Genomic DNA, 16,939 nt, shown 5'->3' on the forward strand with positions numbered 1-16,939 from the left:
CATCGTAGTTGTTTTTCCTACTATGGAACGGAATAGTTACAATCAGCTGTGTGTTTACCATCATTTATCAAAATATTTATTTTGTTTTCATCATAAAAAAGAAATTCATACAGGTTTAGAACAACATGAGGATGAGAAAATGATAACAGTATTATAATTTTTGGTTGAAAGATCCCTTTAACTCTTTCTCCGCTATTGACAAGTTATATCGTCAATTAAGAGAAAACATTTGCCTGAAAAAAATTTTTCCTGATGAGTTTTTATGGTAATCTGTAATACCGATAACCCAATTTAAAAAAACCTGAAGGAAAAAATTATTTGTTAATTTTACACTCCGTGCATGTTTTGATAATCGTTATGAATCTGATCTCTTACAAAATTCCTTCACTAAAAATGCAATTATTTCAGCTTTTTTCTCAAAATGTGTATTTTTGAAGAAGAAAAAAAATGGATTTAATAGTTCATAAACAGAGAAATAAAGATATAAAGTATATTTCCCGTTTTGTTTAGGGTCTGTTCTCTCATTTGATGTGTTTGCATCACAAAAAATGCTAGCGGGCAAAACTTTTCAAAAAAAAAAAAAAAAGCTGGCGGAGAATGAGTTAAGCTTGCTTTTTTGACAAATTGACTATTAAAAATCAAATACTTTTATGTACTAAATCTTGCATTACATTTAACAGTTTTTTACACTATTGTGGAAGTGTGTGCAAGGACCCTAATGTTCTTTAATTAGTTGTTCCATTGATTTCCATTCATATGCATGCAAATCCATTCATCAAACGCAAGCTTATGCAATTTTTTTTATTTCGGCTTGTTCCAGAGTTTGGTGAACTCTGATCTGCAAATATATATCACGTGAAAACTTGAAACCAATAGATGATCGATACGTCACAGGTTGACCTCTTCAGGTAGAGGGAGAATTGAAAATAACAGTAACACACAATGCTATTTTCCCACTTTATGTACATCTCAAACTAGTTGTTTTTAATTGTAGGAACATCTTTACAATTAAAGTGCAATAACAAAAAGTTAATAAAATAAAAAGCTTTTTTAAAGTAAGAAACATTTATGGAATTGTTTAATGATTTTTACATGTGAGGTGGTCAGCAGCTTGTAAATACAATCACTAAGGTTGTAACTGCTGATGTATTGCTGGTTACATACATTATTTTATTAAACTATATATAGTTTAAATGAGCATATAATGAGATGAGTGCCATGTCTATATACATTTGACACGTTTATTATCTTCTTACTTCCCTGACCTGGGTACCTGATGACCTTTATTCTTCTCTCTCTCTCTCTCTCTCTCTCTCTCTCTCTCTCTCTTTCGCTCTCTCTCTCTCGCTCTCTCTCTCTCTCTCTCTCTGCAATGTCTAATGACCTGCGCATTCTCGAGGACGTTTTGAAGTTGTGTTTGACTTGACGCGACGCTGCTAGACCTCGGAAGATAATGCGCATGGTATTAAAAACGCGTCGTGCAATTTCGTACTTAAGAGCATGAATCCTACCTTTCATTGAAATAAAAACACTCGCTTCGCGTCAGTGGAAAGTGGTCGCTTGAATATGACCAGGGGTTTCTTTCATAAGATTTGAACTGAGGCGGGTCTGCATTAGCGCGCACCTGTCTCGTCCGTCTCCATGGTTCTTTTTGCGCGTTCCCCCGGGCCCCGCCCATTTACATCCGTTGCGCATCTTTATCACCTTGCTTTTTAAAATATTTTTTTACTCAGTAACGGATATGATTTAAAATGTAGTTAAGTACAATACTTTAAATAAAACATACTTAAGTAAAAGTAAAAGTACAGATTTTAAAAACTACTCAAAAAAGTAAAAAAAATACTCAATTACAGTAACGTGAGTAAATGTAATTCGTTACTTTCCACCTCTGTAAATAATTGTGTTGTTTTTCACTTGTATTGAAATTGTTATTTTTTTCATTAAAACCTTTAAACAGCAAACGACACTTGCGTCGTGCATTGCGCCGGGGGTAAGATAGAGCCCTGTATGTTTACATGACAATTTTATGTTTTTCTCTTTTATGATTTCTTTACAGAAAGATGCCCAGCCTGCTGGAGTATCTAAGCTATAACTGTAATTTCATGGGAATGCTGGCAGGACCGACCTGCTCCTACAATGATTACATCGCCTTTATAGAAGGCAAATGCTACGAGCCCAAACACCTGGAGTCAAACGGCAAAGAGAACGGAAAACTGAAGCAGAGCGACCCTTCACCTAAGGTACAGCGACCCATCTCCTGTCTTTCATCCTCTAGTGATCACGTGTTTCATATCAGAGCTGAGATTTGGCTTTTGTTCCATTTAGTGTAAATAGAGAGAGTCACGGTAAATTAAACAAGATTAAACATGAAACCTTGCGTGAGGAAGAACCTGTTTTTTTTATTTTTGGTGAGGAAACTTGATTCGTGAGGAACAATGCTGGTGTTGTGTGACTGTGTTAAGCCAGATAAAGGACGTACACAACATACTGTAAAGGCGCATTTAAGCTAAACACTACTGTTTAAGCTTCTGGCGAATACTTTTATTTTAAGCAACACAGTGCTTTCAATGTCATACACATTTTATCAGTATGCGTTCCCTGGAAATCAAATTCAAGACCTTTGTACTGCTAAAGTAATGTTTTACTCTTTATGTGTCCTAAAGAGAGCTGGGTTTTTACTTATGTTTTTATTTTGCAATGAAAACCTTTACAGACAGAATCTCATATTTCTCATATAAGCAGTTTTGTATAGATGGTAATAAAAGCGCTCTTAACACCATTTCCTCCTCAGGAATAATACAGTGCTTCTCTCTCTCAATTGAATGGCTTTCAGCAATGGTTTTAACCATCTCCCAAATCACTTGTAAATGCTTCAAAGCTCATTAAATACTGTCAGTGATGTATGAGTTTCATCCCCAATTGACAAACAACAACATAACATTTGCTGAATCAGCTCAGCAGCAAGAAGAAAGGAATTTGCATTCAAAAACTTTTCTATCACACAATGACGGCTTATTACTGATTTGGGAAACCCGGCACTAAACAATTCATGAAACAGCATAAATGTCTAAATTTTATATATTTATTATTTTCTTTACTTAAGCAATGAAGTGAACATTACTTAATATTTAGTTTTTTGCACATACACTTAAAAAATCTTAGTTCATTTAACTTTTAAGCATATAGATCCATTAAACTAAATAATTCAAGTAAAATGAACCTAAAAAAGTAGGTGTTGTAAGGAATACCATAATGAATATTATGATTATTTAAGCTTTTTCACAGACTAAGAACTGATGAGAACTTTAACTACTTAAATATTTGTTAATAAAATTTCATAGAGGTTTATGCTCTTACATAATTAATAGTGTTGTAGTCAAGACCACCTAAACCGAGACCAAGTCATGACCAAGACCAAGACAGGCCAAGACCGAGACAAGACCAAGACTTTAAAGGGTCAAGACCAAGACAGGCAGAGACCAAGTCAAGACCAAGACAGGCCGAGACCAAGTCAAGACCAAGACTGAAATCAACTTAACCATTTATTCTGAACTGTCTTTAAATGGCTCGCCATCCACTTAACACAATGCAAAGTGTTTTTAGTAATAAAATTAGAAAAATTGTCATTGGGAGAAACTTAAACAATGCTTATACAATGCCAACATCATATGCCAAACCTGAATAAACTGCATAAAATTAATAATAAACAATAAATTTGTGATGTGCCATCAGTTGTGGTCTTGACCTTTCTTGAAATAAAATTCAGAGTCCTCTTTGTCTGAGACCGAGTAAAAATGGTCGATTCCAAGACGAGACCAAGACCATGGTTAACTAAATGGAGATGCAGAGCAATTGATATTACTAATTATTTCAAGTTAAAACAACTTAAAATTAAGTTTACTTTAAGTAAACTTGCTGAATTAAGTTGGAATTACTAGAAATTTTAAGTTCAAAGTTGTTTTAGTTCACATTACTTAAAAAAAATTGAGAAAAATTGTTGCCCTAAAAAATAATAAATTTAACTTCTCTGAGTTAACACCACACTGTAAAAAATACTTTGCTGCCTTACATTTTTTTGTTGACATCAACTCAGATTTACAAGTCATTTAAACTTATTTATCTTGACTATAGATGAGTTGTTATAACTACAGGTGAGTTGTTATAGCTTATAAAATTAAGTTGACTTTTCACAATTATTTTAAAAGTTGTGACAACTCATCATGTTGCACTTATTATTTTTAATAGTAATTAAAGTGATAGTAATGATTGTAAGCTGATTTAACTTAAAAATGTAAGTTGCTATAAAATATAAAAATAAAGTTGAATTAACTTAAGCTAATTCAAGTTTTATAATTTATAGCAACTTCTTACTAGTCAAGAAAGTTGAAATGAATAGAAAATTCAAGTTGATTTAACTTAAAAATGTAAGTGCAACAAGGAATTTTTTTACAGTGTAGCTAAAGTGTTTTTGCCGACTGTGCCACAGCTTGAAACTATTTATTGACAGTTTAAAACACATTTTTAAGATGTGAATGATCTTATGTGATCTCAGTGATGATATTTGTGTTGTTCCTGTAGTGGGATGTGATCCAGAAGCTGTGCACGTGCGCTGTGTCCCTGATGGTTTATATGGTGATCTACACCGCTTACCCCACTGATTATGTCATCGATGACTCATTCATGGCCTCTAACCCCTTCTACATCCAGGTCCTATACCTCTACATCTCCATGCTGGCATTGCGCCCCAAGTACTACTTTATATGGACGTTAGGTGAGTAGGACAGATGGGCACTGGGTATTATTTTTGAATAATACATTTTGATCTGTATATACGGGTGATAAAGATCATCTGCTTCCTTCAATGTTAGAAATTCTTTTGGATGATTTAAAGAAGTCCTTGCATGTTCAGACAGTGTGTTGTGTTATACTGCCATCATGTGTCAAAAAAAGGCATTACATTTTCTATGTGTGATGCTAAGCACAAATTATTGTATATTTGCAAGTTCCTATCATGATTGATTTTGAACAGAGCCAATAACCACCAAATGTGATCATTCCTTGGCAAGAAATCCCATCACAGAGATGACGTTTTTTGTAGGCCAATCCCGGAAGTTAGCGGGACACTGGTTCCCACACCCATACATTTTTCCTATAGACTTTTTAGTTATTGCAATAAATAAGCTATGTGTTTAACAAAAGTTTATGACACATGTTTTGTCCAACAAGATAATCTTCACAGAAGTTTTTGAAGTTTAAATGTTTTTCTATTTCTAATAAACACCTTTAGACTTTTTGTGTTCATCTGTGAAGATTAACTTGTTGGATAAAAAAAGTGTGATCAACTTTTGTCAAACACATGCAGAGCTTATTTTTTAAGATAATTCAAAAGTCTATGGAAAAATTAATGGGCTTTTTAGCACAAAATGTCCTGGTAACTTCCAGGTAAAAATACGTCATCCCAACTAGTTTGTAAAAAATTAAGATCTTATTGGTCATTGCTAAAAATTATAACAACATTTACATGAAAGCTGCATTAGAATAATGTTTGTTTCTTTTTCTTTTGTGAAACAAGTGTACTGATTTTTGTAAAATAAAAATCTCAAAATTTTTTGGTGAATTTTTACATTTCTCCACTGTATTAATTACAAATAAATCCTTACTTATTCTACAGCTGATGCCATCAATAATGCAGCTGGTTTTGGGTTTAATGGCTATAACACAGACGGTACCCCAAAATGGGACAGAATATCAAACTTAAATGTACTGGACATTGAGGTAAGAGACAGAATCTGCTAAAGTAGTTCCACCAGTATAAGTGGACCCAAATCCTAACATATAATTTTTTCCTTATGTTCCACACAGTTTGCCACCAGCTTTAAGATGTTCCTGGATAACTGGAACATTCAGACAGCCCTTTGGTTAAAAAGGTAAGCGCCTTAGAATAGGCATAGGCCGGTTTTAAAGAGTCAAGGTTTCAAAACCACTAACATTTTGCAAAGTATAAGCTGGGTTTACACAAAACTAATTAAATGATTGAGTCATGTACTTTACATTTAATATATATTACAAAAATATTTTTTATATAATTTAAAGGCTTTTTTTTCACCCGGCATACATGTTGTATGTTGCTTAAAAATAAAATGTATTGTGTCCGGTTGTTTGTATATAGACGTTGTTTGTATTTTTGCTTAAAGGATTAGTCCATTTCTTAAAAAAAATCCAGATAATTTACTCACCACCATGTCATCCAAAATGTTGATGTCTTTCTTTGTACAGTCAAGAAGAGATTATGTTTTTGAGGAAAACATTCCAGAGTTTTTCTCATTTTAATGGACTTTAATGGACCCCAACACTTAACACCTAACTCAACAATTAACAGTTCTTTTTAACAGAGTTTCAAAGGACTCTAAATGATCCCAAACGAGGGATAAGGGTCTTATCTAGGGAAACGATTGTCATTTTTGACAACAAAAATAAAAAATATGCACTTTTAAACCACAATTTCTCGTCTATCTCCGGTCCTGTGACGCGGTAGCGCGACCTAACGTAATTGCGTAATGATGTCGAAAGGTCACGTGTTACATATATGAAATGCACATTTGTGGACCTTTTTAAAAAATAAACTGACACAAAGACATTAATTAGTATCATTCCACATACAACTACGTCGGAACGCTCCTCTTTCTCCACACTTGTAAACACTGGGGCGTAGTTTCGCATACATCATCCGTGAACTCTTTACGTGATGACGTATTGCATGAGGTCGCGCTGGCGCATCACATGACCAGAGATAGGTGAGAATTTGTGGTTTAAAAGTGCATATTTCTAACCTAAGTGTTGGGGTCCATTAAAGTCCATTAAAATGAGAAAAATCCTGGAATGTTTTCCTCAAAAAAACATAATTTCTTCTCGACTGAACATAGAAAGACATCAACACTTTGGATGACATGGTGGTGAGTGATTTATCTGGATTTTTTTTAAGAAAATGGACTAATCCTTTAAAGGCGGGGTGCATGATCTCTGAAAGCCAGTGTTGATATTTAAAATCACCTAAACAAACACGCCCCTACCCCAATAGAATCTAGACCTTCTTGTGATAGACATACGCAAACCAGGCAACGATGTCGGTAAGTAGACACGCCCCTTACCGCTGATTGGTTACAAGTGTGTTTTGGTACTCGGCCCGACTCCCTTTTCCAAATCATGCACCCCTTCTTTAAGGTTATCATACCGCCAAAATCTCATACCAGCCCATGCCTTCCTCAGAACAAAATCATTTTGAAAATCACATTTTAAGCTGTTATGATGCCGTTGCTTGCAGGGTTTGTTACGAGCGTTGCCCGTACAATCCGACAGCGGCCACGTTCCTGCTCTCGGCCCTATGGCATGGAGTGTACCCGGGGTATTACCTGACCTTCATTACGGGCATCGTCATGACGAAGGCAGCACGAGCGGTGAGTGTTTTTTAAATGGGATGAGCTACCAAAACAAGGTCTAGCTAGTTTATTTTTATAGATTCGTTCTGAGCTCTTTCAGGTAATGGAAAGTTTGTAAAAAAACTAAGACATTTAAGGCTATTATTTGTGAAATCACATTCTGTATATCTGCTGTGTGGTAATGATCAAAGTTTCCCCAACTAAAATATAAAGTAGGTCATTTGGTAGCAGAGGTCCTTTTAAAAAGCTGCTCTGAATATAAACTATCTATCTAGCCCATGTATTTCGCTACATGCTCTGTTGGATCCTTAGCAAACTCCATAACAAATCCACTACCATTTTTTTGTATTTCAGGTCAGGCACAATGTAAGACAGCACTTCCTGAGCTCAGCCACACTCAAGCTCATCTACGACGTGATCACGTGGGCCTGCACGCAGATTGCCATTTGTTACACTGTTGTGCCATTTGTACTGCTGACAGTGGGGCCTTCACTTAAGTTTTATAGGTTAGTAATGCACCAATATGTGACACTTTTTGTTTATACAGCATAATACAAGGACAGATCCTGATGCTGTTAGGGACCTCAGTGGATCGGCCATTTCAGTTTATTTACGAGCAAGCTTGGGTGATAAAACATTAATGAGGAAGAGAAAGGATTTCGGAAGATATCATAAACTCACCCGTATCGTTGAGCCATTGCTGAAAGTTATTAGCGGACGACGTGAAGCTGACAGGTAAAAATGAGAATGTGAATTTATCTTTACCCGGCTGGTGACACTTTATGATCTGCATGGGAGTGGATCATTTATTTCACAGGCTCGGCTGAGATAAAAGAAATCTGTGACGGTCATTTGTCGGAACGGTGTTAAGTGAGTTCACCCTTGAAAAGCATAAAGCATTTTAATTAAGGAGCGCTGCGATAGGATTGAAGGGGGTCAGAGCCCAGCTGGGTCAAGAAGCATATGTTCAGAAGATGTTGGGTCTAAGGGGACTTCATTGTTAAGATATGGAGTGGTAAAGCCTAGATTTTTTTTCTTTGTTTTGCTGAATACAAATCAAGATATTTAAAAGGATATTTTTAAACAAGCAGATCTTGGGCACCATTTACTTCCATAGTGCCCCAGATCTGTTTGATTATTAAAGGTGCCGTAGAATGTAAAATTGTATTTAGCTAGGCATAGATGAATAATAAGAGCTCTGTTCATGGTTATGGCACACCGTGAGCCTCAAAAGCGATTGTTTTCTTCTTATGTAAACCTCGGGCATGCAAAAGACTGCTGGAAAACAGGCCAATATCAACATAACACCAACTATGACGTAACAGTCGAGATGTATGCCCCAACATTAAATTACACATTCAATTAATTACAATGTTGTAACAATGCTAAAAACAAAGTTGTCACTGCTAAATTAGTGCTATTTGCTAGTTAAAGGCGGGGTGCATGATTTCTGAAAGCCAATGTTGATATTAAAAATCACCTAAACAAACACTCCCCTACCCCAATAGAATCCGAACCTTCTTTTGATAGACCCGCCCCACACATACGCAACCCAGGCAACAATATTGGTTAGTAGACACACCCCTTAATGCTGATTGGCTACAAGTGTTTTTTGGTAATCTGCCCGACTCCCTTTTCCAAAGTGTTATTCAAAAATCATGTACCCCGCCTTTAATGCTACATGCTAAGGTTTAGGCGGAGGTTTTACTATTGACATTAACTAATACTTACGTTTTGTAGGATCTATACTTAATGGTGCAATGTGTAATTTTTAGAAGGATCTCTTGAAAGAAATGCAAAATAACATACAAAACTAAATTGTCAGTGGTGTATAAAGACCTTTTAAAATGAACCGTTATGTTTTTATAACCTTAGAATGAGACGTTTTTATCTACATACACCGAGGGTCCCCTTACATGGAAGTCGCCATTTTGTGCTGCCATGTTTCTACAAAAGCACTTAACGGACAAACTTGTTTACTAAGTTGTCTCCGACGATGACATGTTTGTCCGGTGGTGGCTATCGTAGCTTCTTTATGCATTTCAAAAGCAATGGTTGGGCAGTGGACTGAGCCGTTGGTTGCAATTCGCAACCTCACCACTAGATGCTGCTAAAATTTACACACTGCACAAAATTCTCAAAATCTGTATCTTCGTCTGATACATGCTCAAACATACAGTCAGGTCCATAAATATTGGGACAGAGGCACATTTTGTGTTATTTTAGCTGTTTACCAAAATGTATTCCAGTTACAGTCATATTATGGCTTATATTATAATATAATATTGGCTTACAGTGCATGCTCTCAGCTTTATTTTGAGGGTATTCAGTTCCAAATTGGCTGAAGGATTTAGGAATTACAGCCGTTTAATATGTAGCTCCCCTTTTTTAAAGGGGTCAAAAGTAATGGGAAGGTTGACTTAAAAGCTGTTTTATGGACAGGTATTGTCTATTTGTTAAATAATTTCCTCATGAATGACAGATGTTAAAGGTCTGGAGTTGATTTTAAGTGTTGTATTTGCATTTAAAAGCGTGGCTTTTTCTTTATCATGGAGAGGATAATGCGATCATCCACCACTGTAATCCTATATAGACATACAGGATTTTTATGTTGCTGAGCTAACCAGTGTGTTGTTTTTTATTCAGGATGTACCAAAGTGTTGATCTGGCCACTCTTAATGTTCCTGCTATCTCTCTGATGGATTTGTTGTGTTTTTGAAACCTAAATATGGTCTGTATCACTTGCATGGAGATGTCCCTGACAGTGCCGGTCCGAGCATCTTAGGGGCCCTAAGCAGAATTTGTTTGGGGGCCTCATCGCCAATTTCTTAATTAAAAAAATAAAGAAATTACAAACATTTATTTAAAGAACAAAGTTGCACATTAAGTAAGGGCTAAAATTAGCATTAGGTACAGAAATCAAATTAAATTAATCATAACATACAAACACATGTGTGTCCAGAAAGCTTCTTACTTTAGTGCCTTTTTGCGGGTTAAATGGTTTAAAATCACTTGAAATGTTAACATTTGCAAGCCCTTTAAACACGTAAAATTATAAACTTTCCCTATTTAAATTTGCATATTAATCCGCAATGTCCTTTTCTTCTTTCTCTTTTCGGCACCAGAGGGATACATATTGTTCTGTGACATGGCTTATCATTTATTACAGTTACGCGCACTTGCACACCGGCGCGAATTGTCAATGCACGCGAGGTGTCTATATTGCACATGAGTCTCAAACGCTAGCTAGTTGTCTGCAAATCAGATTTTTTTGTCTTGAGTTTTTCATTTATTCATTTGTATTCATTCATTCATACATATTCATTCATTTATATTACTTGTTTAAGTTATTTAATTGTAAAAAAAAAACAATTGGGGGCCCCCTTGGTGGCCACGGGGCCCCAAGCGGCTGCTTAGTTCGCTTATGCCTCGGGCCGGCCCTGGTCCCTGAACCGAATGATTTGGGTTCACAGCCACAGCTTCCAAATGCAAATACCACACTTAAAATTAACTCCAGACCTTTAACATCTGTCATTCATGAGGAAATTATTTAACAAATAGACAATATCTGTCCATAAAACAGCTTTTAAGTCAACTGTCCCATTACTTTTGAGAGCATGCACTGTAAGCCAATATTCATAATATGACTGTAACTGGAATACAGTTTGGTAAACAGGAAAATTACGCAAAATGTGCCTCTGTCCCAATATTTATGGACTGTATAAGGTCTGTTTGCTTTAAGAGGTACCAGCCACTGACTGACAGCCAATCAGAGCAGAGCTCAAAATTATTATTCATGACCCTTTTAAATAAGGTAATACACTGCAAAAAATAACTCTCTTATTTAGAATTTTTGTCTTGTTTTCAGTAAAATATCTAAAAATTCTAAAATTAAGATATATGTTCTTGATGAGCAAAATGACCTAGGAAAATAAGTTTAGTTTTTAGACAAGAAATATTATTTTTAAGCAAATTTTCCTCAAATGGAATAAGATTTTTGTTCTTGAGTGTTTATGAAAAAAGTTAACTTATTTCAAGAAATTTGTTCTTATTCCATTAACAGATTTCTTTTTTTGCTTGTTGTAAGCACTAATTTAATTAAAGTTTATATTTTTTGTCTAAAAACTAGACTTATTTTCCTAGGTCATTTGCTCATCAAGAAAATACATCTTAAGTTAAGAATTTTTAGACATTTTTTACTGAAAACAACACAAAATTACTAAGTAAGAAAGTAAAAAAATTAAAATATCAAAAAATTCTTAAGTTAAGATGTTATGATGAGCAAAACGAGAATTTTTAATTCATTAATTTAAGATTTTTTTTATATTTTTACTGAAAACAAGGCAAAATACTAAGAATTTTGGTCTTGTTTTCAGTAAAAATATCTAAAAATTCTTAAATTAGGATGCTTTTTCTTAAAGCAACACTATGTAGTTTCCATGTAAAAATGACTTACAGCTCTCCCATGTGGTTGAAAAGCGCAACAGTGCCTGGTATCAGACACTCTTCTGCAGGCAGGGGGAGGGGCGGGGCTGTGTTTCCTACTAGGGCTGCAGCTATCGATATTTTTTGTAATCGATTAATCTAGCACTGAATCGATCGATTAATCGAGTAATCGGATAATTTTTTTGTGTGTTTTTAAACAACCAAAACAAATAATGCATAACGAAAATGACGTGGCTATAAAATGTTCAAGCATTTGGCTTTTATTTCTTAAAAAAACTGAGTTATTGACATTTGGTTCCAAAAAATAAGCCTATTTATTTCAATTTTTACCCATATAGTGTTTATAAGTGCCAGTGCCAACAATTAAGCACTTTAATTTATTAATATGCACAACAGGTTTCATGCTGTATTCTAGCCCTGACATCAAAGTAAATATCTGGTTTATGTACATTTCTACACCTGCAGCATTTACCATTAGGCTACTAACAAATAATATATAATTTCTGTGGTGAGCCTATTTGCTATGGTAACAACCTGTGTGTGTGCGCGTACGTGCATTTGTGTTTGTGTGTGTGCACGCGTTCTGTGCGTGAGGAAGAGTGACACCCCAGTCAGACATTCAGTTGCTTCATTCATTGCATTTTGGTACGGCAGAAATCCATACATTCATTTTCAATAGAACGCTGCATTTGGTTTGCATCACTTGCATTGCGGTGCATTTTAGGTTAAGAATCCTTTAGAAAAATCACAACATCACGTCCCGCTGTATACAGTGAATGCATGCAGCTGAAATTATTGTTGCTTGGCTACATAAAGGTTTAAGCATATGTGATGCATTGCGCGATCGGTCAGACTCGCGTGAGAGAGACAATGCGTGTGTGTGAAGGGGTTCTTTTTTAAGCTATACTCTCTTGCAATTAAACGTGAATACGTCTACTACTTAAAACATCAAAGCTAAACATCATATCTAGTCAAACCGCATAACGACATCGCTACAAATACAGTATGGGATTAAAATCAGCGAAAACTACGTTACCTTGTTTCATCAATGCTTGGTAAAACAGCAGTGGATGTTTTCGGTTCATATGCTGAAAGTAATGTAATGATAAGAATAATGAACCCAAACTTTAGACATTCTCTCTCTGCCGTTTATGGACATATTTACTCTCCGCCATCGCGCCAACTAAATTCAAAATGTATTACGCGCTATGGCACGTGTAGTGAGCGTCATAGGAATTTAACGAGGCTTCGAGGCAGAATTTTTGCCTCAAGGAATTTTTTTAATCGAGTTAATCGAGTAACAAGATGAATCGTTTCAGCCCTAGCTTGTAGCAGCTAGGAGGCTGCTCAGGTTGCAGCAACAGTACAATTTGTCCAGTTAAAAGTTGTTCTATCACTGAAATAATTTTAGAGACATTATTTAAAGGTAAAAAAACGACATAATGTTGCTTTAATGTAGTGCTGCCTCACGATTAGTCGCGACTAATCGTTTGCAGAATAAAAGTTTTTGTTTACATAATATATGTGGGTGTACTGTGTATAATAATTATGAATAAATACACATACCAGGGCTTGACATTACCTTTTTTAGGAACTTGTCCTTCGGACAAGTAAATTTGTGTTTCACTTGTCCATGCACAAAAGTCACTTGTCCGGGTAAAGTTTTATAATATAATGTATTTTTTGTGTTTTGCTAATCAGTGGCAGAGCAAGGGATTTTTCATAGAGGTGGCCAGCCAGGGGCCAGCAGTTACTCTGGGGTGGCACATAAAATCTCTATCATTCAACCTTAAAATACTTTTAAGTATTATAGGTGTGTTAATCAGAATAACATACAATTGCTACAACACTTTAATTTTAATTAAAATGAATTGAGATTAACATACAATTTATAGTCATAATTCAACCTCATGTTTTTTAAACTATTTAATCAAATAAAACTTTTGAAATTTACTTTGAAACCAGAATTTATATGTCCCATTGCTGAAAAAACTATAGAGACCAGAAAATCATGTGAATTTTGTAGGCCACTGAAATGTATTTTACTAAGATTCATTTGGCTGCTTCTTGCTACTCTTTCTGAAAAAGGATGGTGTGTATCTGCTGCCTTTCTCTTCATTTTTCCCACATTTCAATAATTGTCTGACATTAAAACACTAAAGCAAAACATCAAAACCTTACCATGTTTTAAAAAACTTATCAGGATAAATGTATCTATATTATCTGTTATATATAAAATCAATCTTAAACCTATAGCATTTACGCTGTAATGTTTGTGTGGGATTTTTAATGTACAGTGACGAACTCTGTCAGATTCGCGTGACGCATGCACACGCAGGCGCGCTGAAAGAGAGATTCTCATTATGTGTTTTTACCGAACTTTAAAAGAGAAAAAATACGGACTTAAATCGGCTTTTTTGACACACAGTGATATATTTACGTTATATTTACGCCGGAGCCTGAAGAAACATCACTCTCCACTCCACGCCATCCTGCGACTCCCGCCCCTCCGTGTTCGTTGATCAGGTTTAATGCGTGCCCAGCTTGTTTAGTAACAATAACAGTAACATGTAAACGTGTGTGTGTGTGTGTGTGTGTGTGTGTGTGTGTCGGCACGTCGCGCTCTCTGTTCAATATTCCGCTCGGTGTTTGCGCTGCGTGTTCTGCTCTGTCGTTAACGGCACATAACGTTAAGTAACATTGTTTGAAATTTAACTTGTCCAGTCGGACAACTATTTTTTTCTTACACTTGTCCTACAAAAAATCCACTTGTCCCGGACAAGCGGACAAGCCTTAATGTCGAGCCCTGCATACACACATGCATGTATATAATTAAGAAACATTTGCATGTGTATATACATGTTTATATTTATATATAATCTATATTATATATAAATATAAATATTTATTATATAAATATATTTTTTTCTTAAAATTATACACGTATGTGTTTGTATTTATATAAACATAATTATTATTCACAGTACACACACATTTATTATGTAAACAAAAACTTTTATTCTGCAAACGATTAGTCGCGACTAATCGTGAGGCAGCACTACTTTAATGAGCAAAACGACCCAAGAAAATAAGTCTAGTTTTTAGACCAAAAATAAACAATTTGTGATTTTGTGCATAAAACAAGCAAAAAAATCTGCCAATGGGGTAAGCAAAAAATCTTGATTGGCAGATTTTTTGCTTGTTTTATGCACAAAATCACTTAAATTTGATGTTTTTGGTCTAAAAACTAGACTTATTTTCTTGGGTCGTTTTACTCATTAAGAAACACATCATAATTTAAGAATTTTTAGATATTTTTACTGAAAACAAGACAAAAATACTAAGAACATTTTTTCAAGAAAATAATTTTTTGCAGTGTAGGTAGAATGAAATGGTCTACACTGCAAAAAATGATTTTCAAGAAAAAAATTCTTAGTATTTTTGTCTTGTTTTCAGTAAAAATATCTAAAAATTCTTTAATTAATTAATTAAAAATTCTCGTTTTGCTCATCAAGAAAAAAAAACATCTTAACTTAAGAATTTTTAGATATTTTCAATTTTTTTTTCGTTTTTCATGATTTTTTTTTTTTTATTATTTTTTGCAGTGTAAGGGCAAATTCTAGGTTTGTAAAAATGTTTCTGGATAATTTTTGCACTGTAATAAAGCCACATACACTCTATGTAGATATCAGATAACAATATAACATATTATTTCAATGCATTCTTTGGCACCTTTAACATTTTTCAAAATATCTTTGTGTTCAGCAAAACAAAGATACAGGTTTGGAACAACTTAAGGATAACTTTAACATCTTCCTCTCTGTATCTCTTCAGGTCGTGGTACTGCTGCATTCACCTGATCTGTTTGTTGCTAATACTGGTTTTACCCGTCAAGTCCACACGCTCACATGAAAAACAACACCAGCAGCATCAGAACAGCATCCAGGCCAGCGAGCACAACTGCATCTCAACTCCGGACAATAACTTCAACCGGAAGCAGAAAGCCACGTGAGGACAGGGAGAGCCGCTCGCACAAGCACAATGCTGTGAGGAACTCTGACATCCATACTGAGAGACACCGAGCGGCTGTTTCTCCCTGAAAAACAACAAAAGAGACATAAACTCAAGCAACAACAGTGGATGGAGAATAGAGGTGCCAAACCCAATGATCACCCTCATCCAGACTGTTGTGCTTTGTTTAACAGAGGATCTTTATAGGATGAAAATTAAGTGTATTTTGGGACTTTATCATAGGAAGCGACGAATAGTTGACTTATTGGTTAATCTGAAGTTGCCTTAAACCCTTATGTATTTAGGGCCAGAAGCCTATCGTATGGGAATTGTGTTTTGCAGGAATGGACCAGTCATTGGCTGAGAGCTTCACTATGTTAGTGTAGGAAGTGTAGCAATGAAATCAACCTACATGGTACCCATAAAGTTTCTGCGTTTGGCAGTGAATTAAACAAATAACCTCATTTCCATTCATCTAAAATGTCAGATAACAGAAGATTTGTATGTTGCCAAACTCATACTATAGGCCTTTATTTCCCATCCATTGCCATTTTTATTTGTCTCTTTATTTTTTGTAGCTTCATAATCTGTGGTTTTCTTTGGCTTGTCCAGTGCTGTTGGGAAATGAGTGTTAATCTTAAAGGGAGTGTATTCATTTCTGTTATAATAATTTCCATTTTTTATGTTGATTTTTATCAAGGGCTTTCGGTTTAATTAATGTTTGTATTTATGAGATTTGTATGGATTGTAGGTTTCCTCAGGGCTTCAAAGTCTCATTTTAGACCACGACATATGAATAGATGTTCCTCTATGATCAGAAGACCGTTTAATTTTACTCAATACCGCAGCTTGTTTGTTAACAAAACCTGTATTGTTATGTTACACACGCATATGCGATAAGTGCAATAGCCGTATTACATAGTTTCCATTTTAATCAACCAATCAAATTTCAGAAATAAGTTTACAGTTTGTTTCAAGTTTAAGCTTACAACTAGGATTAGCTGCTTGTAGACCATTGTTTTTCACTTATCATTTCCCTCTGATTT

General features: G+C 35.1%; 1 protein-coding gene across 1 annotated transcript in view; it reads left to right on the forward strand.

The window, feature by feature from the left end:
- The window catches only part of LOC141365357 (lysophospholipid acyltransferase 2-like), a 71,801-nt gene extending 54,970 nt beyond the window's left edge, over positions 1 to 16,831 (forward strand). Inside the window, exons 7-13 of the mRNA XM_073869637.1 lie at positions 2,057 to 2,240; positions 4,579 to 4,771; positions 5,672 to 5,775; positions 5,863 to 5,927; positions 7,322 to 7,454; positions 7,791 to 7,942; positions 15,717 to 16,831. Of these exons, the coding sequence (XP_073725738.1) occupies positions 2,057 to 2,240; positions 4,579 to 4,771; positions 5,672 to 5,775; positions 5,863 to 5,927; positions 7,322 to 7,454; positions 7,791 to 7,942; positions 15,717 to 15,894 (1,009 nt within the window). The 3' untranslated portion in view covers positions 15,895 to 16,831. The remainder of the gene's footprint in view (positions 1 to 2,056; positions 2,241 to 4,578; positions 4,772 to 5,671; positions 5,776 to 5,862; positions 5,928 to 7,321; positions 7,455 to 7,790; positions 7,943 to 15,716) is intronic.
- The last annotated feature ends 108 nt before the right edge of the window (positions 16,832 to 16,939 follow it).

This window comes from Misgurnus anguillicaudatus, chromosome 7 (genome assembly GCF_027580225.2).
Source record: "Misgurnus anguillicaudatus chromosome 7, ASM2758022v2, whole genome shotgun sequence".
NCBI lineage: Eukaryota > Metazoa > Chordata > Actinopteri > Cypriniformes > Cobitidae > Misgurnus > Misgurnus anguillicaudatus.